The 23943-nt window shown below is 43.0% G+C and overlaps 4 protein-coding genes across 6 annotated transcripts; 2 read left to right on the forward strand and 2 right to left on the reverse strand.

Moving 5' to 3' along the window:
- Positions 1-8500: 8500 nt before the first annotated feature.
- On the reverse strand, positions 8501-10237 carry LOC4577407 (E3 ISG15--protein ligase Herc6). 3 transcript variants are annotated; one of them, XM_061650506.1, is made up of 4 exons: positions 10091-10237; positions 9942-10012; positions 9111-9597; positions 8501-9031 (listed from the first exon to the last, which is right to left on the reverse strand). In XM_061650506.1, exons 2-4 carry the CDS (start codon positions 10006-10008, stop codon positions 8536-8538), a joined length of 1050 nt encoding a protein of 349 aa, XP_061506490.1. In that variant the 5' UTR covers positions 10009-10012; positions 10091-10237; the 3' UTR covers positions 8501-8535. The 3 variants fall into 3 exon arrangements, with proteins under 3 accessions (XP_061506490.1, XP_061506491.1, XP_061506492.1); XM_061650507.1 differs by having other exon boundaries at positions 9942-10035; positions 10091-10182; XM_061650508.1 differs by having other exon boundaries at positions 10087-10166.
- LOC1274642 (ADP-ribosylation factor-like protein 3) lies at positions 10170-11458 on the forward strand. The gene is made up of 3 exons (XM_313793.6): positions 10170-10293; positions 10645-11142; positions 11307-11458. The coding sequence occupies exons 1-3, from the start codon at positions 10291-10293 to the stop codon at positions 11343-11345; spliced, it is 540 nt and encodes a 179-aa protein (XP_313793.6). The 5' UTR covers positions 10170-10290; the 3' UTR covers positions 11346-11458.
- Positions 11459-11542: 84 nt separating this feature from the next.
- On the reverse strand, positions 11543-14612 carry LOC1274643 (uncharacterized). Its single transcript, XM_313794.6, has 3 exons — positions 13350-14612; positions 12884-13166; positions 11543-12821 (listed from the first exon to the last, which is right to left on the reverse strand). The coding sequence occupies exons 1-3, from the start codon at positions 14324-14326 to the stop codon at positions 12498-12500; spliced, it is 1584 nt and encodes a 527-aa protein (XP_313794.5). The 5' UTR covers positions 14327-14612; the 3' UTR covers positions 11543-12497.
- Positions 14613-17249: 2637 nt separating this feature from the next.
- On the forward strand, positions 17250-18533 carry LOC1274644 (luciferin sulfotransferase). The gene is made up of 2 exons (XM_313795.6): positions 17250-17738; positions 17824-18533. Exons 1-2 carry the CDS (start codon positions 17395-17397, stop codon positions 18461-18463), a joined length of 984 nt encoding a protein of 327 aa, XP_313795.3. The 5' UTR covers positions 17250-17394; the 3' UTR covers positions 18464-18533.
- The last annotated feature ends 5410 nt before the right edge of the window (positions 18534-23943 follow it).

Genomic DNA, 23943 nt, shown 5'->3' on the forward strand with positions numbered 1-23943 from the left:
ATTGTCACTACATCTTTAACAGCTAAACTTAAAAGGAAACAAAAATTAAACAAAGACTGAACAAACAAACAAACAAACAAACCATCAAATCATCCTTAACTGACGAAATAAAACGGGAAAGTTGTACATGTAGTTGAACGTAGGGAAACATTTTCCATCCCAAAAAAAAACTGGCAAATGATTTATAGTATTATCCTCTACCCCTTAAAGATTAACCCGCCAGGAGCATTGTTTCAAAATCAGTTGGGCACTAGAGACCAACAGCGATTGTTTAATTTTGTTGCTTTTAAAAAAAGGGATAAAACATACTCCGATGAGTAAAACACAGCCACCAACAACTACTACACGAATGATAAAGTGTTAGAAAATGTTTTTTTTTACCGCTGAGGTACATCATTCAGAAAGAGGGATTTCAAAGAAATTCGCATGTGCAAACATTATGTAAACCGAGAGAAAATGAACAAAACCTGTTTTGGGACCAAAATCACCTCCAGAATCAGCATTCCGAAAATTCCATATCCAGTTTCAGAAACTGAAAATTACAATCTAACGTGTGTACGTGTAAAACTTACACACGTGAGTTTTCCACCAGGAACAAATCATTTCATCAACGCCTCATCGGAGGGCGCGATCATACTGATCTGTTGAAAATGGGGTAATGGAAGGCTTGAAACAAAAGCAAAACAAAAAACTGTGCGTATATATATGTATATCGGCAAAGGTAGCCAAAGATATCCGAGATATCGTTGCCTTTTCGTTTACGATACGAAGGTACGCTTACATCTGTAAAAGAAATATTGAAAGTTTAAAAAAAGAAGATAAACCCGCAATCTTTGGAGCAAGTGTTCGGGTAAAGTATCTGTATCGAAAGAGTACGTAATTTGTATTGAACAAAAAAATGTGTACGTTTCGACATGAGAGTAAAGAAAACAAAAGAAACAAACAAACAAAAAATAGAAAATTGCTAAGCAAGCAAAAACAAAAAGAAAATAAAATAACATTTCGTCCGGCAATGCAACAAAAAATGGATACATTCTTATTAGCCAAAATTGTAATAAAAAAGGGAGCGATATTTAAGACGCAAAACTAAAAATTTAAAACAAATAACGGCTCCAAACATGTACACGGTGCGTTCGAAGTTCGGACAGAATCTGTCAAATCAAAAGGAAAACCTCCCCCCCCGTATAAAGAAGTGCGAGAGACTGTGCAGGCTTTTTGCTAAAAAATGGAACACGAGTAAATCAAACAAAACATGTTGAAATGCATATTAAACGTTGTGGGATTGTTATTAAAAAAGAGAGAAGAACAAAAAAACAGATAGTACAGATGCATCATATGCAGCAACAGTGAGAGTAGCTGACGTACATAAGTAAGGAAAATCGAACGAAGATGTAACACACTAGCGCTAACCACTAGTGCGAAAGGAATATTGTTTAGTGAATGAAAACAATATCCGAAAAATGTGGTAGGTTTTTTTGTGTGTGTTTTGAACACCAGCGTCGATCTGCAGCGATCCATAGAGCTGCATTTTGATCTGCCTACTAACCACGAACCTGTCAACCCAAAAACGGTTCGACCGCAAAGGCGCCTGTAACACTGAACAAAGTAAATCGTTCTTTAATGATAAATTAAGCCAGAGATTAGTGCGGAAAACACCGAATGCAAATGAAAATGGAGAAAAAAGTAAAGCCCAACACACGTATACACTCACACACACACAGACACACACTCACACATGCATACATACACAGATGAATAGTGTATTTCAAGAAACCGTAAACACTGAAGGGAGAAATTATATAATAAACAAGAAAATAATTATTGTAATATATTTATAATGTGAATTTGGAATATAACCAGTATTTATTATACTGTAATAAAAATATATTTAAAACGTACGTAATATCTTGAAAGAATTTACCACCTATCGTGATTCTGATTCAACTACTTTTGCAATGGTAAGTTATCCTTCATCTATTACAGTGCCGGGCTTAACGGTAGGTAGACTAAGCTTCAGTATCATGAGGTCCGTTTCGTGTTCTCTGTTAGTTTTCCGTAGTATGTTGATACGTGGAGCTGGTGTCCGGATAGGAGAAGAATACCAGAATTATCCGTCAGAGGGGCTTCGTATCCCATCCCATTGCAGATCCTTGCATATGCTGATGATATAGAATTCATTGGTCTCCTCTGGACTCTCCTTCGTAGCTGAAGCCTATCAAGGGATCGAGCAGGTGGCACAGAACCTTAGATTGCAGATGTACGAGGCAAAGGCCAAATAGATGGTGGCAACATCAGTGGCTCTACGAACAAATCCAAACTTACGTATAGGTGATAAACAGATAGGAGCCGTACGTCTGGAAGGACAATGCTATACGAGATGTACGGCAACCTTACTGTCGTGCATAGCCCACATTGAGGAGGCTAGATTGCGTGGAGGAGTCCACCATTAAGGCTGGGATAACGGATTGACAGACCAAGGCAAGAGACCGTGAGCTGTTTCGGGCACTCCTGAGGCAGGCCAAGACCACAAAGCGTTCATAGCACTGGATAAGTAAGTAAGAAAATAAGTAAGATGTACAACTCTCATCAAACGTCTTAAATAAGGGTATTTAGAAAATGTAAACCATCCAGAAACTAGAGAAAGCATGGAAATATGCGACAAACGGCACAGTTAAAATAGCAGCCATTCATTATGCTATTACTCATACGACGCTGATGAGGCACTTCACGAAACCCAATATCTTGCCACGACTTGGATAAGTTTAATCAACAAAAAGAGGAAGAACTTATATGAAATCAGGAATAGTTGAGAAATTCTATGGGATGACAAATATATAGTAATCAATCTTCAATGGCCAAATGTGGCTTCATCTATCAACATGCTGTGGTCGTGGACTTTCCGCGGAGTAATTTCTTGAAGGGCAGTTTTCAACTGTTGTTCTGTCAGCTGGTGAATTTCAGCTGTTAGTGCCCGATATTTTAATAAATGCTTTAGATTCTGCGTTCTTCGAGGTCTTATTAGAGGCGCTCACAATTCCTAAATTAACGGCTGAAAGAACCGTCGTTGCATTTAGCCAGGAATTGGTATATGTACGTACCAGGACAAGAAAATCAATGAAATATGTTAAAATTATATAAACTACTTCAATTTCCAACATTTTTAACAGGTCTCATTCTTACCCTTCATGGTGTCCATCTTTCCCATATCAGATGTCCGTCTTACCCGAACATTTCATAACTGCACGAAAAAAAAGTTTTTATTGAATGCACATTTCCGTTGTTGTTGTATTTATATATTCCTAAATTTTTAACATTTTCCTTAAGGTTTCCGTCTTTACCTACCTTCCCCTACGTAAGAAAACATAGAAAAAAATAATAAAAATTAGTGTCCGGGCGTACGCCGCCGCTACAAACGGGTTCAATGAAAGCAGCCAATGTGTTGAAAATATGATCGGCATGATCGAGTAGATCGTTATTTTTTTACACCGAAAAGAAAAAATCTTAGCCCAATAAATATTCTTTTTGTTGTATCATCAAACATTAATTTGAGCCAAAGTTAGCGTGAACAAGAAAACATACGAAACAAGGGATTAATAATGCTTTTTAATTGTAAATAAACCCATTTGTAATGGGACTTCATAGTTTAAATTCATGCCGAGGACTAACTATCTGACTAATTTCTATAACCAGGACTAACTATCCTTAACAAATTAGTAAATGACAAGCTAGGGCAGATCTAGCAAGATCACGGTTCTTGCGAAGCTATATGAAGATAAGTTAACCAATACAAAAAAAATCATGACTTTCTCACTAAGCACGTTTGATACTACACATGTTTTGTATCGTTTGTTTGTTACGGCTCCACCGAGCGCCATCATATGTAATTTATCATGTGGCATTGGATGCATCATTGTGGTTGAAAAGGTCATTGTGATTAATTCGATCTTGCCTAGAGTTAATCGCACACTTAGAACATGCTCGAGATAACCGTACATTTGTGCCAAATTTTCAAACGACCTACATTCGCCGATCCCAATAGCCGAACAGCAAAAAATATATCCCGTAACAGAAATACACAAAACTGACCTAAATCAACATGCCTCTGTTATCACTGCGCTAATGGTGAAATGATGGGGTGTCGCTTGGTCTCTTTCTTTTTTTTTTTAAACACATTTTGCGAAACCCTCTATCACACCGCCGGCTGATAAGACCATCCGCCCTGAGGGAGGGTCTGTTTTCACTGCAACTGCCTACGACAATCATCATCGAGCAGCGCGTCAAGTGGTCAAATATTGCGCAAACTTGCGCTGTCCCCTTTTACCGGTGAGGGACAGCCACTGGCCTGCTAATGAGGCCACCGTTGGGTTGCACCTCCGAAAAAATGAAGCATCAAAAGCAAAACCACCCAAACAGCAGCATTTTGTAAGCGAGCGTGGCGCGACCATCGGATCCGTAAACACTCGTTTTCTGCACTCTTTATTCCAACGCTTCCGGGGGTCGTACGCCCCATTCCTAACCACATGGGCATTAAACGCCGAACGCTCTCAGACGGAACGATCATCGTGTGTAAACAAACGCACACGATAGTGGCACATCTCCAGCCACATCCAGACAGAACGTGGCAAAAGCACAGGCGGGAAGGCCTTGAGTTCACCCTGCTCGGGACACACTGTTGAACATTTGTCTGGAGTGGAGCTGGTAAAAAATTAAACAACATCCGCATTGTACGCGTACGCTTTGTTGATGCTCCTGGTTTTCGTCTGTTGATGGCAAAAATTAGAAAACCAGACCAAAACAAAACACAGATACACTGGCCATCGATTGGTCCATTGTTCAAGCGGCCACTTTCCACACTTCGCCTAACGTATTGTGACCGCACCCCGTTAGTCGGTCGCGAGTTCAATGTTTCTAATTCGTTGAACCCAAAAGGCGTCCTCCATGCCTGCCCGTAAAGCATCACTTCAAAACAGATTAGGCTAGGTCCGGGACATCGTAACGATGGCGACATGTTAGCGTTAGTGACGGCCGCTCTTTCGTGTATGTGTGTTTGTGTTGCGCGTACATCGTGGGATGCCGCAAGCCGCGCGGCTCTGCGCTTCTGGTCTCGCCATCGCTATCTGAACACAATTCGTATTTGCTTTTAGTGTTTTGTTTTTTTCTTTTTTTTGCATGTGAAGAAACTTTGTTTGGCTGATATGTACGAGGGTCGCGATAACGCGCGTCACCACCACTGCTGCTGCGGACGCAAAATAGACGGAGCAGTGAGAGTGCTTCTTCAGACGTCTGGCTGGGGAGCCGCTTTTCGACCAGTCTGGGGATGGGTTGTTGCCGATTTGCACTGTTCAAGGGCGTACATCAACCGGTCGCTAGCGATAAGCCGGTCGGTCATACTGATGACAGACAAACTGCAATTATAGCCCGACAAAAAGATGTGAAATGCTCAAACTTAAACGTTTCGCCAAACTGGATACGATAGGCTTGAGACATTATGCATACAATTGCGGAGTGGGAAATTAAGTTCAATGACTTATTTCAAGAAGGCTACAGGATTATAAAGCAATAATATTTTTTTATAATAAAGTAAAATATGAACAAAGAGGCATCAAACACTCTGCAACAGCACTCAGCTCAATATTCTTTGTCCCCCAACGTCATATTTGTGTATCGCTGAACATTTCACCTAATTTGGGGTGTTCCCTTTTTTTAAGAAAATAATTGACCATAACGGTTTTTCGGGTATCTGTTTTTGGGTACGCAGCGGTAAAAAATACCATTCCTTTGTCCTCGAATGCAAGGGGTCACCGTGCAAGGTGCTTCAAATTATTATTATTTTTTCGTGCACATTTTGTGCAATTGCAGTCACGCGATCGTATATTTCCTTCTTTTTTTGCTGTGCTTTTGTAACATTTGCAGATGGTAGTTTTCGAGTATTCGTTTTAGTAGATGGAAAATGTTAAATTTGAGCACTATTTTTATACAACGTACGTAAACATATGCACAAATGTGGCAGTTATTAGACTATCAATTAAATCTCTTACTAAAATGTGCTTTAAAATAAAACTATATTGATGTGACTTTGAATGAGATATTGTGTGATAAAATGAAATAAAATACAATAAAAGCGTCAGTAAGTAGGAAAACAACGTTGAAGGTGAATGAACGTATCATCCTTACCGTCTCATCATTCACTCCGCAGGACTGACTGCTCTGAATACAACTCGAAGTCGAAGAGGAGATCCTCAGCTTCAAACCAGTTACGATTGTTATGCAATGAACATGTGCGTAGTTAATCTTATTCTATCGATTTTTCTTAATTTGAATCCAGACAAAGATGTGGACCATAATGATGGAAACATAAGGCGTTTTGTTCTATTTAATTGACAGTTTGTTCATCATACTTAAGATCCTACGTGTGTTGCAGCATTTTGCTACTTTCTTTTGCACCTGCTGGCTCACTTCTTTCTGCACTCTTTGTTCCTAACTACTCATGAAAGCATTGTATCTGGTTTTTTTCTTCTATTAAATATATACACTTGGCGATATTATTAAGATATGCAAACAATACCTAACCGAAATTGTATTTCAGCATTGCCTTTCAAACAGTTAGTGGTAAAAGTTGTCGTCCTCCCTCCTCGTCCAGCAGGAGGCAAAACTGTAAGTTTACTTTCACCATTACGTACTCTCGCCATCGTACAGTCCAGGAAGCAGTCAGAACAAAAAACAACGGTTCTTCAGAACAACGATAGCCAGACAGCAGCAGCAGCAAAAAAAAATGCCAAAATCCCTCAATTTGTTCTGCACCAAATACGTACGATCTGGTAACCGATCGCAGAGCCGTAATCGCCCCGCAAACCCCTTCTCACCCATCCCCTTCCGAATGGCCAAAAATAAACTGCATTTCCTCACACAATACCATGCACACACACAGCAAAAAATATTAACCAAAAACAAAAAAAATACACACACACCAGCCATCCAAACATGCATGGACGTCCCTGCTGTCCCCGAAATGGGAAGTGAAAAAAAGTGAAACTGCTCACGGGGCCGTAACAATTTAATGATCATGCCCGGCTCCCCATGCATTACCCAGCCTGGGAGGAAGAGAACACTTATTGCACCCAGTTTTTGCAAAAGATCGAGGCCACATCCACCTCCCGAAAACCGGCAATTGCAACCATCGCAACAGCGTCACCACCAACCCGACCCGGCACCGGGGGATGAACCGGTTTGGGATCGTGGATGACGACCGATTGGCGCAACGTGGGGACTCGACCGTTTCCTTGTCTTCGCCCTGCGCCTCCCGCCAAACGGTGGGACTCATAATTTAACTCATTTTTGGACAAAGGCACTCATCCGCAGCACCGGTGTCTTCATTACAGGCGTTGTCGTTGCCGTGTTCGTCATCGCATCGACGTCATCCGTCTTCGTCCTCATCCTCGTCGATTGCTGCGCACACAATTACCACATCTTTCGATGCAACGAAAAATGCATTACCTCGCAAGCGTTGCAGTTGTGCGCATGCACAAAACCCCAGTTATTGTGCGGCACGCGGGCAGGAAGGAACTGGCTGGCCTTGATCTTATTTTCACTCTCAATTTTTCGAGGGTTCGACCCGGTCTGTCTGGCTTAAAATGCAGCGCGCTCGTCTTTCGAGTTTATTTTTTAGTTTGCCCTCCTTGTGGCGTTCTTTGCTGTTCACTCTTCAGCGATCGTCGTTGATCTTTTCTTTTCTTTCCGTTTTCTTTCTTGTTTTATTGCGGCTCTGCTTTTCGTTTTCAATCGCTTCTTGTTCGCATGTGCCCTTTGTTTACCATGTGCAGTGCATTTCGGCGAAAGCGTTGCAATTGCAAGCGCAAAGCGCAAAGAGCAGTAATAAAAACATTCCGTTTTACCGACCATAAAACTGCTGCTGCTCGAGCTCGAGCACAGCGCAAACGACATGACTTTAGCGGTTGGGCCATGGCTGCAGGCAATGCAATGCTCGCATGGCAAGGATGCTGCGCGGCAAGGATGTGGCTGTCCCGACTTGAGACGGGCGGTGTGACCTCATTTCTTTTAAATTTTTTGGCCAACTGAAACCTTGAACATAATGCGGCCATCCTGCCTGCTGTCGCTTCCTTCAAGAGTTTTCTCCCCCTCCCCACCCCCGTTCCCCCACTACACGGACAGACAGCGCCCACCGAGCCTCGGGATGTGCTCCGTGTCGGTCATCCAGAAATGCTGTTCAACCACAACGTTTACACGGTCCGCATTTTGGTTCAATGCCGGCGCAATTATGCGTGCTGCGTGCGTTCGTTTTTTTTTTTCTTTCTTTTTTCGCGATTCACTTTGCTGTCTTCCTTGCACAATGGCATGATCTCGCGCACTTGAAATCAGTGAAACTTGTTTCCTCAAAATACTGCAGCCTTATGAAGTATGGACCTCGCCTTTACAGACGCTTTCGTTATTTTCGGTCTTTCCGTGTGCACGTATAAATAGCAACGCTTGAAACCAGGTCAAGGATGTTGTAACTTTTTGCATTTCGGGCGTCTTTATTCAGTTTTGGTCTCGCTGCAGGAAGTATACCTGGTATGATCCTGCCCCTACATCTAGTTGTTCGGCTTCTCCTTGGACGGGGCCGTCCAGTTTACGGAAACCTCCGAAATTTACCGACAATGAAGCTTGAGAATAGGTGAAACGGGTTTCTAAATTCCATCCTGCACACCACACCTGTTTCTTCCGGTCCACGCCAACTACTTCTACGACCGTATGCCCAATGCCGCAGTGGACTTTTTCCACCATTAAGTCTTCCTCGCCAGAAAAGGATACAAGCTGCGGTAGGGAAACGACACGCTCCCTATGCTGCGGATCCTGTAAGCCTAGCTGACCTTGATTGTTCCAACCCCACGTGTATAGATCACCGAAGGCAGATACTGCTGCAGAGTGCCATCCATCGGCTGCAATGTCGATTACTTTCACTCCGGCCAATCCATTCACGACACATGGGCGATCGTTAACGGCAACAATTTCTCCGTTTCCTAGTTGTCCTCGTCTGCGAAAAATTAACAAACACGTACAATATGACGTAAATACAAAGTAAATTATCGTCGTCAACGTTGAATTATCCTTACAATCCACCACCCCAGCTGTAAACATCTCCATTGGTGGTGAGCATTAAGCAGTGTTCAAAACCAGCTACCACCTTTCTAATGCGCACGTGTTTAGGCAGTGTTGCCGTAAGGTTTGGAATGTTATAGATGGCATTAGTCGACGTACATGCTACCGTTATGCATTCTCCACAAGCGAGATGAGTGATCGATCCTTTCGTAGCATTGATGCTATCGAGTTCGATACCGAGGAAATTAAGACAACTCAATCGTTCTTCCAAAGGATCATACTTCTGCAACTGTCCATTTGTCAACAGAACTAAACAGTGTTTGCTATTTATCGCTAGTGATACAATGTCCGCCTCGAACGTAATTGTTTTACGTTGCTCCGTGAAGATACAGAATATGTACAGGGTTTTCTCATGGCCGATAAAGCTGTATAAGGAACCGAAACGTATTTGCATGGCGGATAATCCTTTCGATAAATGCATCATCTGGTTTAGATTTATCGCTGTGAATCATACAAGAAATATGCATACAAGCTGTAAATTAATTGTGCGACATACGATTCATTGCACTACCCGATCCGGAGTCGGAATCGATTCCGACCCGTGGGTGCAGCAAGTTCGGGTCGACCCGAACGATCAGTAAGTTCAAGAAAACATAAGCGACTCCGACCCGTGGGAGCAGCGAGTCATCAGAATGTTGAACCTTCTTTGGAATCGCTTATGCTTTCTTGCACCTTACGGGCCGACCCGAACGACTCCGGGTTTCTTACGGATGACTCCGACCCGGTATCACTACTGTAAATGTATAAAAACTCGTATTATATCTGATCTTTTACATTATTCTTACCCTGCCAAGTACTATGCGATGTTGCTTCCATTGGATTCAGACCCTTTATCCATAAAATTAGACTCATTTTGCTAAAACAGTATTACAAAAAAAGCTAAAATCATTTAAAACATTTCCAGGTACGCTCTCCCATTTTAAGGTTTACCAACCCTGCAATACAGCGCCACCTGGTTGTCGAGATTTGAAACTGTCTGTGCCAAAGGCTTTTATGACAGTTGGTCTGGTGTTGTGTTGTGTTGTGTTGTGACTGTTCGCTACTCGACCTGTTTGTTGCTCCTTCCAAAATTCACAATTTTGAAAAACTAAAACACACTTTCTCGATCGCAACGTAACTACTGTTGTATCCTCAATGGTAAGAGATCTTCCGTTATCAAGTTCACCTCGTTTATCCTCCTTTTATCGCTGAAATACTTATTTTTTCTCGGTTGATAAACGCGAGCGATATTGTTTGGTATGCGTTTCCCGGGAAACAGAGTTTGTTTTGACAGATAGTACGGTTTAGGTGTACAAATAAGTTTGATAGGTTCTGTTTGAGTGTTATAATATTTTGAAATTCGTTGTAATAATGGTAATGTTTATTATAGTTCAATTCCATGCACGTACGATCTTTGCCTTTTCGTTAATAAGATAAATTTCTAGAACAAATATCTCAGTCTATTATTTTGTTGTGGTTATAACAGCTCGTTTACTCTTCTTCCAAAAGGGTCTTCTCTCTCTTTTGCGCAAGTTGCGGTCCGCGCCGGAAAAAGAGCTACGCATACTATTGCTCGGACTGGACAATGCCGGCAAGACGACACTACTGAAACAGCTCGCATCCGAGGAAGTCACACAAGTGACTCCGACAGCAGGATTCAACATCAAATCCGTTGTGTCGGACGGCTTCAAGCTGAACGTCTGGGATATTGGCGGGCAGAGCAAAATACGCCCTTATTGGAAAAACTACTTTGAAAACACCGACGTGCTAATTTATGTCATTGACTCAAGCGACAAGAAAAGGTTGGAAGAAACCGGCGACGAGCTTACCGAATTGCTCTTGGATGACAAACTCAAATCAGTCCCGTTGCTAGTGTTTGCCAACAAGCAGGACGTTGTTGGTGCCCTAAAGGCTTCCGAGATTGCAGAATGCTTAAAGCTGGTAAAACTGATGGATCGTACCTGGCAAATACAGGGATGTTCAGCTCTGCAAGGCACAGGAGTGAAGGTAAATAGTATGTTTTGATTGCACCATTGTTATAACACCACCCTTGCACCATTGTTGGGCTGCCACCCTTACCTCCCTTATCATATTGTCTTTCCAATTTATTCGACAAACTAATTGATGGATTTATTTCCCCTCTTTTGCATGCTGCATTTGCTCTTACTTAGGAGGGAATGGATTGGGTTTGCAAGAGCATAAAAAAGTAATCCTCATGATAAAACGCCTTATTTAAATCAACTAACAGCACTGATACCATTTTCCGTCCACTTACGATTCGCTTTAGATCCCAAGTGCAATAAAAAAGCCTATAACTAGAAAACTGCAAAAGTTTGTTCAAACCTCATTATATATCACTTCTTTCTTATGTACAATGATGGATAAATTTACCCCAACACATTATTGATAAATTTTTCCATTTCGAGTTTATTTATGTTTTGTTTTTCTTTTTTGGTTGTGACCGATCGTTCGATAAGTCGCCAATGCTTCCTGACGTCGCAACTGTCTACAGGATTAGAAATCTACATTCAAATGTACCATTAAACGAAAAAAAAGTTCGATCATATACCGGGAAAACCGTTTTCCATAAGTATATTATTATAGGACCGAAATAGTTCGATCTGTGTTGCATACCTCTCAGCTCGTATCAAACCATGGAATTACTCTAGCTTAAAAACTACTTTTTGCACTTCTGCTTCTTAAATGCGGAAAATCAAATCGATCTGAAAGTGAGGGTGCATTAAAATACTAACTTAATCGCCGAAAACGTTTGAAAATTTTGAAGCAAATAGGCTCACGCAAATCAAGAATCCATGCCGACTAACAACCGTTAGACACTCATCAATCTCGATCACGTACAACGCGGCATTGTGCACTTAACGCTTCACCGTTAGGTTGACCGAACGGGTAATGCCAATACGGCTTAAGCTTGTATTTTGTGCCGGTCTTTAAAATGTAATATTTTGCTCTCTCCCTTTGTTAAAAGAACGCATAGCTTCCCTGACTTAATTCTATCCATACGCACGATCAATTGCTCTTTTCGATGCATGCACACGCTTGGTTCAATTCGAATGTAAATTCAAATCCTGACGACAAAGGCTCTGCTCTGGCAAACGCTTTGGCGCCTATTTCATACTCGATTTAGATCACTAGGATTTTTGTGAGATTTTAAGTCAACAATCACGTGTTTGTGCGTGTTTTTTTCGGGGTTTTCATTTTGCCAATCACAACAATGCAGCGTTTTATCCAGCAATGGAAATATTACAGCATGTGCTGCAATTGACATCACGAAAGTAACAACAGAACCGAGCACCGCTCGTTTCCCTCAGCGTCTTCATCTACTACCGGCCGCCTACGGCCTTCTACAGCTCGCTGTGCGGATACTCAGTCGTAACACGGTTTTCACTCTCATGATATTCCGCACAATCTACCGGATGCTTTACATCGCAGTTATGTGGATCGTTAATAATGGCAAACAGCGTCCAGAAGGGTGTACGTGTTTCCTGAGAAATAAACCATGAGGCTGCCATGCTGCCAAACTTAGTCACACCATGCTTGAATCCGCCGAGACCCAGCTTTTCGTTCGGATCGTGTGAGTTGATCTCGCACAGAATGTACTTGTCGCAGTGAGGCGTCACGATCGCCTGTCGATAGGCACGATGCACCTTCAGCACTGGCTCAATAACCTGTTGGGCATGAAAGAAACCAATTAATCATTGAACGCTCTTCTGTAAACCGCTAAACTCACCTCAAGATTGAGCGTATCGGTCAGCTTATCCGTCATCTCGGTTACGTTGTACTGTGTTAGGAACTGTTTAGCTTTACCCAGCTTCAGCAAATCCTTTACATAGTTCACGGCTGGTTTAACGTACTGGATGGAAGCAATCTTAACCGCCAGATGGCGCTTGGCAACGTGATCGATTAAGTTCGAGATCGTTTCACTCGGTCGGTTAATATCTAGGAACGTTTGTTTCGGATAACCCTGCGACTGAAGGAACCCATTTGCCATCATTTGACCAGTGGCCACGTATCTGTAAAAACGAAACCGCAGAAGGGAAAGAATGGCACGTTATAGCACGTTTCGCGTCGTTGACCTACTTCCGTGTGAAGCTTGACTTTGAGGCGTAACGAATTCACCACGTCATCTCCATCGGTTCAATAACGGTATTTTGGCGAAGGGAAACTTTAATGTGTCACTGCTCACGATTACTCACCGCTGGTAGACCTCCGGGTTGGCGATGTAGTTCACCCACTCGGCTAGATAAATGGTGGCCGCCTTGATCCAGCGCCGTCGGAATGACTGGTTTTGCAGCGATTGAAACAGTTTGTCGTAATCCAGCTTACCGTCCCGTCCGACGAATCCTTTAAAGACGGTGTGCAATCCCAGCTTCATCCAAAGCGCTTCCGCGAGCTCGGATTGCGTGAATTGATCCCACATGATGTGCATGTTTTCGAGGAACGGTGGCAGTACCCAGGAGTGATCTTTATGCTTCGCCTGTGTACGTTCCATTTCCGGGCCAGAAAACGATTGGAAGGCTTGCACCGCCAATGGCAGTAAGTTAACCAGCGCATCGGCACCACCCCCCTTTGAGGAGTCGCGATCCTGATCGACGTTATTATAGTTGGCTAGCCAGCTCGAAGCCATCGTAAGTACTGTATCTACTAGCGGATTCTGGGCTTGTTCTGCAGGCGCTTTGCGCTTCTGCCGCTTGCCGCCTGATTGCTGCTGACGGCGGACAGGCTCATCGGCAGTATCATCAGCATTGCTGCCCACTGCGCCGGCGAACATTTGGATCACGTTTCCGATCAGTGCAGGATCAAAGCCTCCACCGCCACCACCACCAGCTCCGCCACCGTTTGCACCGGCAGCTAGCATACTACCGATTCCGGACAGAATCGCTCCCATGCCATCGTTTCCGGCGGATTTCCCACCACCACCACCACCACTATTTGCGTTGGCCATCAATGGCAGCAGCATAGAAGCGATCCCAGAAAGCCCAGCGGCAGCTCCTCCACCACCACCGCCACCCTGCTGATTTCCCAACGTCGACAAGAACTCGGACGCCATATCCAAGAATGGGCTGCCTTCGTCAGTCACGGCATCGTTCGTACGCTGCGTGGTATACGCACTGCCACTGATCGAGAAGATCACCAACGACACAATACATAGGTATTTACACTTGAAGTACATCTTCTTTCCGGTTCACTGTATCGCTATGCTAAGTACTGTTGCACTTCACTACAGAAACCCAACTTTATTAGCAAGATTTTATAACATTCTTCACCTTGTGGCACACCCCGAGTAGTGAAGATTTGGTTTATTTCACTCTATCTCTCTCTCTCTCTCTCTCTCGCGCTTTCCAACTGTGCTCACTGTTTGCCCAGATGCCTCTTTCAAGACGGTGTAGAAATATTCTTCATGCGCGAGTTCTTTGGTATGACGCACAAGCGCTCGGCTCGAAATCCGACACAAAACTGAATGGAGTAAAGAATATCCACGTACCTCGTGAAGATCGTCCGCAGTCATGAAGCAACAGCAGCTCGGCAACCCCTTTCTCCAGCAGCTACCAGGGCACGAGCGAACGAGACAGCTATGGTGGACAAAGGCAAAAAAGCAAACGTAATTGTCGAGTTGCGATCGCGAAGGAGAAAAGGTAAAGGTGCTTGAGAAGATGGGACGTAAGGAAACGCTTAAAGATGGAAAGGAAAGAAATAACGTAAAAAGGCAACCTATACATGAGAAAGCACGGCACGATGGGCATCGAAACGAAACGGAGCGAAGCACTAGAACAGGTTGTATGTGTGTGCAGCAGCCAGCGAAGAAGTCAGCGAGCCAGCAACGTACCTAGGAGCGTGATCGTATGTAGCGCGTGAGTCGGGGACCATTCGTTACGCTGCGGATTCTGGCGACGGGCCGACGGGAAGGACGGGTAGCGAAACCTGGAGAAGCATGTTTTTATAACAGTAATTCTTAGGCGTTCCTGTTTCTGCTAGGTGTTCCATACCCCCATTAGACGTACCATGTATACTCCCTTCCCGGGGTATAGAAGTCCAATCAGTTCCAGCCAAGGGCAAGCAGTCGCTGGCAAGAACTGTGCGTGCCTTGCCGTGCCACTGAAAAACGTAATTGACCAGTAGACCGAACAAGCAGCAAATATCCGCTAACTTGCTATGTAGGGCAACGTTCGCTTACCAAGCATCTTAGGCCCTCATCGTATTCCATAATCCAATGCTTTTTTGTAGCACGTAAAATCTGCTCTTGAGCACCAAAGATGCGGCTACGGTGTGGTGCCTGTAATGTTTAAAAATCAAACTTTACACATTCCACTGGAACTCCTCTGGATGCGTTCTATGCAAATGTCCAGGAAAACAAAAGCTCCCAAACTTTCACCGTCCAAAAGATGAGGCAAGTTTGGTGACGGTATGGGCTCTGGGTCAGTCTCCCAGTCTGCGAATGTAACAGCTAAAGCGTGCTACATTATTCATGAGCATCACATGTGAGGAGGAGAACCGATCATCTGTAGAGACAAGTTCGTAACGGGTAGGAGTCGCGTTACGGGAAGGTAATACAGAGCGCAGAAAGATGGCAGAATCCGCAAATGGGTCAATATGAGCGGCCTTTAGGTATATCCCGTTGGCGAAGAATGATTTCATTTAACAGCCCACGGAATACACAGAGCCGAGATTGTAACGAAATATTTCTACCAGTTTGATGTTAACAGAAACAAAAGGAGAAAGGACATTGAGAGAGTGAGAGAGGGAGGGGGGCTTTCGTAAATGTCGTTAACCTCATACACAATATACGATGAAAGAATGTTCTTTCGATCGATGAAGCGAGAGCACCATTGAATGTTTGTTTTTCCTCTCACTCTTCACCCATCCGTTGCTAACGTCAGCAACAAATGATCGTACCTCGCGGTCAAGGCAACGAACAGCCGCTCGTGTTGGCTGCGCCGGGAGAGAGAGAAGCTCAGCATTGATCTTCAGGCCCGTAAAAAGTGGGTCAAACTCGCCCAAACCTAAACCGGCAACCCAAAATAGGCCATCGTCCAACCAGGGGCCAAAAGCCAAGAGGCATCAAATCAAGAGGATAACTTTTAAAAAGATAATCTGAAGCCGGCCGGAAGCATCGAAGGTGTATAGTAACCGTTCTCAAGGAGGGAAAGGTCAGAGAAAGGAATGCTAAAGTTACGCTGAAGCGTATTGTGTCAGGTATCGCGTTTCCATAGGCCGCCAACAAATGCGAAGAAAGATCGTGGAGCGTAAGAGTAAACCTTGGGCGCTTATTTAATAATGTTTATGAACTGCCATCAAAGGTACGACCATCGTTCGGCGTTTGAATCCACCACTTGGATTTGGCAAGACTACCTCCAATTTCGAACAATAATGTCTTGCAAAAAAGACAACAACTTTTTTACCGTTTGTTTATAACTTAAAACATTAAATATTCCAGATTTTTATATGCCTTACAATACCATTTTACCGGTACTTTTTTATTATTATTAATTAAAAACGTGTACAAAGTATCTTACTTACGCATATCGTTTACCACCTCAGTTCGCTTAACCATCGGGCACAGATGTAACTACTTTTTATGACTTTATTAGATAACCACATACTTTCGTCTTCCTCTTTCCTGTTACAACCTCACTCTCGGGATCAACGTGAGAGCCTACTAATGCAAAAGCTCCCTTAATCTGTAATCTGAACTGCTTGTTTACGATTGAAGCATCGAGTTTGACTAAGGTGATGTTGGATGGGAAGCAGCCCCGGCATTACAACCACGTTCAACTGTTAAGCGTGTTCGCTCTATCGGTTCAGAATTACCTAGTACAAAAAACAGCTGCTTTCACAAACACAAATCCTGCATCATGCAGTCAAAACGCGGAAATTCGCCAACCTGCACGGTACGAGGGTATACCTCCCCTCCCCGAACATATGCAACCCGATGCAACCGACTTGACAAACGGTTGCTGAAAAGCTGACTGCTTTCTTCCTAGGAATTGCAAACTGCGCTTATGCCAAAGACAACCGGGGCCAGTGCAACAATCCTGCGTCCAGAGCACAAGAGTAAGAGAAGGGGTTTGCTCGGTGTTCATTTTATAAATACCACTGCACACCCGATTTCCGGCCACAGTTTTAGCCGGTGCATGGACGGTGAAAGTGATTGCTAGTATTGCTAGTGGTGTTCGATCGCAGGATCTAGTCCTCGCAAGTCTTATTCGCACCCTAATAAAGTCCGAAAAGTTTAGTGTCAGAATGAACTTCGAGTACAATCCGCTCGGCGATGAGTTTAGAGAACGGTTGGAAGCGTTCTTTGGCCGTCGGGATCACTTCATCGAGGTTAATCCGGGTAGAGTGGTTATGCCGAAAGCATTCGCCGATATAGGCGATTCGATCCGTGATTTGCCGATCCGTTCAAACGATGTGTGGCTAATGTCTTTCCCAAGGGCTGGATCGACCTGGGCTCAAGAGATGGTTTGGCTGCTGGGTAACAATCTCGACTATGAGGCAGCCCGCAATCAATTACAGCAAGTCCGCACACCCTTGCTCGAGCTTTCGGCCATCTTTTCCGACGATCGCAGTGTGGAAGACACCGTGACGTAAGTTATGGATATGGATAAGATCGACAAAAACGGGTGAAACATATATTAATGCGGAGTTATTGACTTGCTTATTTCCGATTAGCCGTCATGAAAAAATTGATTCAGTGCAGTGTGTTCAGCAGATGGCCGGACGGCGGTTCATCAAATCGCATCTACCCTGGCAGCTTCATCCACGCGAGATGGACAACGTGCGCCCAAAGATCATCTATGTGGTTCGAAATCCCAAAGATCTTTGCGTGTCGTATTACTATTACTGCCAGCTAATCCATCGGTCCGAAGGTACGTTCGAAGAGTGCTGCGACATCTTTCTGGCGGACCAGGCACCAATCGGGCCAATGTGGGCCCATGCACTGGCTTTCTGGAAGCGACGCAACCAGGGCAATATTCTTTTCTTGAAGTACGAGGACATGAAGCGCAACTTGCCGACCGTTATAAGACAGTGTGCTGAATTTCTGGAATTTGGCCGTGCCTTGACCGACGAGGAGGTGCAAACAATGTGTGATCACCTGCAGTTTGAACGGATGCAGCGCAACCCCGCCGTTAATCTGGAGCCACTGATGAAAGATTCACCGATCATCCAGAATGATGCAGGAGTGAAGTTCATTCGCAAAGGCGAGATTGGCGATTGGAAAAATCACATGGACTCGGCATTGTCTGCACGATTCGACGGCTGGATAAGGGACCATTTTGAAGGCAGTGGGTTGGAGTTTGACTATGAATGACGTATGCAATAAAATAACATCGGTATAAACGAGTTGTAATTGGGAGACTATCCTCCTTATCAAATGGTGATATCCGATTAAAGTCGTTCATTGCAAATGTGTCCGGTATTTCTTCAAACTAGTTTAACGCATTTGCTGGCTTGGGTGTACGTTCAATTATCTGCTACTTCCGCGATGTAGCACCATCACACCGTTTCATCCTTCCATAGCTTTCCTCCTCTAGCCACACGATCGGCTTACGCAATCTGTTCCTCAACGATCGTACCGTAGTTTCCTTATGTTTCGCCTCACTCTCCTTTCGCGCGAAAAACTGTTGGTGAGCCTTTTCCTGTTCGCAATGCAAATTCGTTCAACATCCGCCGCACTGTACAGTAAAACTCGTCTCGCCTCAGTAAAAACTGTAAAGCGAAGTGGCCAGCTGATGATTAGACCGAGCTAACCAAGCCACTCCATATCCCCTCTATTGAGCCGAGCATTGGGGCCTGTTGAGCGTAATGGGTCAGTATATGAGCAACCGGTTCTAGGCTGTGGTTCATGCGGACAGATCGCTTGTAAACACCGTTACAGATGAGTTTAGTTATGCCCTGCCAAGCTTCTGGGACTCCTTGTGTACACTACTAATAAGTGTAACGGTAACAGTTTATCTTGCCTAGCTTGGTATAATTGCATGATCTAGATTCTACATGTCAAAGACAACACAAAAACTATCTACCAAACAGATGATAAGAAATAAAAGAAAGAAAGAGAGACAGAGAGAGAGAGAGAGAGAGAGACAGAGAGAGAGAGACAGAGAGAGAAAGAGAGAGACAGAGGGATATAAAAAATAAGATACGAAGTGAATATGTTTTAACAGAAATTATATCATTCTCAATCATCGGAATAGAAGTTATTCCTCTATTTGTTTAAGTGTGTTTTCTCATTGCAGCACGTTTTAAGTACTACTTTTGTGTTTATAATGAATAACGTATCATACTTAAATTTTACTCTGTCCATGTTGTTCAATTTTTAACAATTTTTCAATTTTAAGGTTTTAACAACTTATAACAAACAATTTTATATTTGGCCTCTAATTACCCAGGCGCATTTTACGCAATTTCAACTTTAAAAAAAGGATATGATGAATACCTGATATCTGTTGTATCCGTTTTTTTGTTGAATTTATTAGTCACTTTTTCAATTTACTTTGAAATTTTACGATATCAAATACGTTTCACATTTTGTGTATTTGAGTAAAGTAATGAAGTAATTGATCATTGGTCGGTAGGCGATCATCCAAAATTGTCTTCATCACATATGATCTCATAGATTTTCTATTATAAATCTATTACGGATTTTTCCGAACTTTCATCTATTTATCCGAATACCGAAATAGGATCAACAACAACGAAATAGGAGCCGATTCCGGAGTTGGTTCCGGATCCGATTCCAGGATCGCCGATTTTGATTCCGGAACTGATTCTGATTCCTGAGTCAAATCCAGCCGGAGCCGATTCCGAAGCCGATTCCGATTCCGGAACCAATTCCGGAAACTGATTCCGAACCTACTATCCGGAATCGATTCCAGAAAACTTCGGAGCTATCCGGATTCGATTCCGACGGAATCTTCATTTTTCCCATCACTACTCAAAACCACTCAAACATAAGACTTGAAAAAGGACAGCATAAAATTGCATGTACAATTTTCACCATTTTTGTTGCTTATAACTGTTTTGTGTTACAACTTTATTATTTCTTTCTTTTAGCTACAAAAATTTATTTACAAAATGTTTCAAACACTAGTTAAAATATTACCAATGATTAATAAATACCTGTTCCTTTAGAATCTGACCTCTTAGTGCACGCTGTAAACAAGCAATTTTCGACACAGAAAAATGATGTTGGCATCAAACGAAAGGTCATTTATTTTATTTTCATTGACATTTTGTTGAAAAAAATAATAATAAAAAAAATGTTGATGTAAAGATGAATGCGACGACTTATCTTTGGAAGCCTTTCATTAGATTCCGCACAACACCGATACATCGTCATATCCAGCTTTTTCTCCAGTAGTATGTAATTTGTAAAAGCCTTTTGGTAGATCTCTCGGTTGTTTTTATTTTTTTGAAGAAATTATTGCCAAATCTTTTTCTTTGAACCAAAATTCAGAACAGCTGTTACTATGCTGTATTTAACTGTACCATTTTAACTCCCGTCTGTAACGACAGTTTGTCAGTTCTTTACTGAACCCCAGATATTCGGCGAAATTAGTTTATTATGGTATATTATTTATTTATTTATTTTTTTATTTGGCAACTGGATATTCTGATACTGCTGTATTTTTATTTTATTTCATTGGTTATGAAAATCCAATTATACAATAAGCCCGCATTGAAAGTGTTTTGTGCCTTCACCTGCCAATGATTTGACATTACTTCAAATTGACTGCAAATTTATCAGCAAAATAGTATTTATATTTGTAGGAGACATTGAATAATGCTTTGGTAATATTACACTTTTGCCCAGGAGTCTAAATTATAAAGAAGTTTTGATTTTTCGCTTCACGAACCATGTTGGGCTTTCCAAGTGGATGTGATTTTTTTTTTGCAACACTGTAATTCTGACGTTAACAACTATTGAGCACAAACGCGTACATGTAAAAACTGTTTCAAAATTGAATAGTGTGGCTTGAATACCTCCAAATAACTATGAAAATGTTGCATATAGCATCTCTGACCTTATCAAAAATAAAACTAGGTAATCGAATCCTAACTAAACAGGTCTTCGTTAACGTACCTTCGTTAACTTGGAACGTTTTTGTGTAGGAATACAACCAGATATTTGTTTTACAGAAAATTGAAGGAGTCACGGAGCGAGCTTACTTCTAAAACCGCAATGTGCCGGGATGCGGAAGTAAATCTTCTGACAAACGAGCGGGAGGTGATCGAAAGGTAGAAGTGCTACTTCGAAGGATCGTATCGAATAAAGCACGTCGACGTGGCAGGGCCGGGCAAAAATCATTCTCCAGGATGCTCAGTCCTTGGCTGCAACCTCCCATCCATCTCAACACCCGATCTCCAACAGATCTTGCTTCACCTGATCCAGTCATCGAACTCATTGTGCTCCCCTCCGTCCCCTATTCCGAACTGGGGGTCGCTGTCGAACAACTTCTTGGTGGGGCATGAGTCTGGCAGTGGGAGCCTTCACGATTCTAGTTAGTTTTTTGTATGGAATTTGACAGTTGGAGGCTGAAATCATGTAAACAATCCATACAAAACCACACAAAAAACTAGCCTGCGATTTTCAGTCTAGAAAATTTTAGCCTAAAAGCTAGAATTAGATTCGAGAACCTGCACGAAAACACGGTTTTGTTTACATTTATCCCAAGGTGCATTAAAGAAATCAGGTAATCGAATCTGGAATCAAAGTGTATGTAGTCCAGGTGGTCTCATAGCATTTTTTTATAATCAAATTTTAATATCACTTTTTGACAGAACGAGTGAAAACTTTTGCTCCAACGAGCTTTCTGGAGGCTTGACGAATACTCAAAACACTCTAAAAATCTGCATTCAGAAGCAGAAGCGATAAAAATCAGTCTTCTAAATTCATACACCTTGGGATAAGCCCACCTGTATATTATACTCCCTTAGATAGCTGCTCGAAAACTGCTATACAATGCAAACAGCTGACAGGCTGAAATTTCAGCCTACGAGCTTCAAACGGAAAGGGCCCCAGTTTCATAAAATGCCCCAGCCATTGTATCCTGCCAGACTTCGCCACCGTCAAAGAACTTCATGCTCGAACACACCGCCAAAGATGGTTTGAGCGAGGAGGATGCGTCGCTCACACGCCCTGAGCGTTTGTATCCTCCACTCGGATGGTCCCAGACTCATGTTAATGGTGCCGGACGAATCAATGTGCGATATATATCACAATTCGTGCGGTCTTGAAGTCTTCTGGATCTCATCAGTCGGTGAAGCCCATAGTATGCACTAGTGGCGGGAGAACTGGAGTTGGCTCCGGAATCAATTGCGTAATCGGAATCGGCTCCGGAATCGGAATCAACTTGAGTATCGCAATTTACTCCATTAACGAATTGAATCCAGAATTTTAATTAGCTCGGGAATGAGAAGCAGTTCTTGAATTGAAACAAGAAGATTCAGAAGCGAAATCAGTCTGGTAATCTCCATGAAAATGGACCGTATAATCCTAATGAGTTGCTCATAGACCAGCATAACTTTTGTAGAAAAATGTTGAGCTCTTCACATTTTATTCGAAATTTTTTGGACAATACGTAAAAAAATATGTTAAACTTCGTGTATGAATAATAAAAGACGATATTTTATCAGTCAGATCAGATGATAATTGTTATTTGAGTTAGGTGACCGCTAACTGAGAGTTTAAAGTTAGAGAATAAGTTTTTTGAGAAAAATGCACATTCGCTATGAATTTCCCTTCGTAAGATTCCGGATGTTTCATATTTTGACCTTAATGTGTTTTTTAACTGAGAATCACTCCAGTTAACGAATTTCCACTTTAAAAAACTCTTATAAAACACATCCAGTTAGCAATCCACCTACTATATTGTATACCACACTTCCCAATCGCCACAGATTAAGCTTAAACGTCTGGAAAATAAAATATCCATAGAAAAAAGGAAAACTCCATAGCTTTACTGGTTTGCTCAATAGATGACGTTTTATATCTCATGCTTTAGTATTGATGATTTACATTGGAGTTTAGTATTTAAACAATCGTATCACCTTTCTAGTTCTAGCGATGCATAACTTCAATGCGAAACAATAAAACAGTACAGAGTAGTGATGGGCGTTTCGGAGCGCACCAACGGCTCCGGAGACGGCTCCGGACTAACGGCTCCGGAGCCGGCTCCGACTTTTTCCCGGAGCCGACTCCGCACCCACGGCTGAGGAGCCGGCTCCGCTCCAACGGCTCCGGAGCCGCCTCCGCACCAACGGTTCCGGAGCCAGCTCCGCACCTACGACTCCGGAGCCGACTCCGCACCCACGGCTCCGCACCAACGGCTCCGTAGCCGGCTCCGGACTAACGGCTCTACACTCACGGCTCCGTTCCAATGGCTGCGGAGCCGGCATCGGGCCCATCGTTCCGGAGTCGGCGACGAAACAACGGCTCCGGACCAACGGCTCCGCACTAACGGTTCAATATAGACATCATTGTATGATAGCGTACTAAAAAATGTCGGAGCCGTTTTGCCCATCACTAGTACAGAGTAGTGATGGGAAAAATGAAGTTTTTGTCGGAATCGATTCCGGCTAGCTTCACACTTTTCTGGAATCGATTCCGGATAGTAGGTCCGGAATCAGTTTCCGGAATCTGCTTCGGAATCGGAATCGACTCCGGAACTAATTCCGGAATCGGCTGCAGAATTGATTCCGGAATCGATTCCGGAGTAAACTCCGGAATCGGCTCTGGAATCGGTTCTTGAATCGGCTCCGGAATCGGAATCGATTCCAGCATCGGAATCG

Source organism: Anopheles gambiae, chromosome 2 (assembly GCF_943734735.2).
Source record: "Anopheles gambiae chromosome 2, idAnoGambNW_F1_1, whole genome shotgun sequence".
Classification (NCBI taxonomy): Eukaryota; Metazoa; Arthropoda; class Insecta; order Diptera; family Culicidae; genus Anopheles; species Anopheles gambiae.

Bases quoted from the DNA above. Each gene is read 5' to 3' on its own strand.
- LOC4577407 (XM_061650506.1), bottom strand. From the start codon at position 10,008: ATGAGTCTAATTTTATGGATAAAGGGTCTGAATCCAATGGAAGCAACA. The intron at 9,598-9,941 runs GTAAGAATAATG...TATGATTCACAG, and splicing joins ATCGCATAGTACTTGGCAGG to CGATAAATCTAAACCAGATG. The intron at 9,032-9,110 runs GTAAGGATAATT...AATTTTTCGCAG, and splicing joins TACAGCTGGGGTGGTGGATT to ACGAGGACAACTAGGAAACG.
- LOC1274642 (XM_313793.6), top strand. The intron at 11,143-11,306 runs GTAAATAGTATG...GCTCTTACTTAG, and splicing joins TGCAAGGCACAGGAGTGAAG to GAGGGAATGGATTGGGTTTG.
- LOC1274643 (XM_313794.6), bottom strand. From the start codon at position 14,326: ATGTACTTCAAGTGTAAATACCTATGTATTGTGTCGTTGGTGATCTTC. The intron at 13,167-13,349 runs GTGAGTAATCGT...TCGTTTTTACAG, and splicing joins AACCCGGAGGTCTACCAGCG to ATACGTGGCCACTGGTCAAA. The intron at 12,822-12,883 runs GTGAGTTTAGCG...CATGCCCAACAG, and splicing joins CCGATACGCTCAATCTTGAG to GTTATTGAGCCAGTGCTGAA.
- LOC1274644 (XM_313795.6), top strand. From the start codon at position 17,395: ATGAACTTCGAGTACAATCCGCTCGGCGATGAGTTTAGAGAACGGTTG. The intron at 17,739-17,823 runs GTAAGTTATGGA...ATTTCCGATTAG, and splicing joins AGTGTGGAAGACACCGTGAC to CCGTCATGAAAAAATTGATT.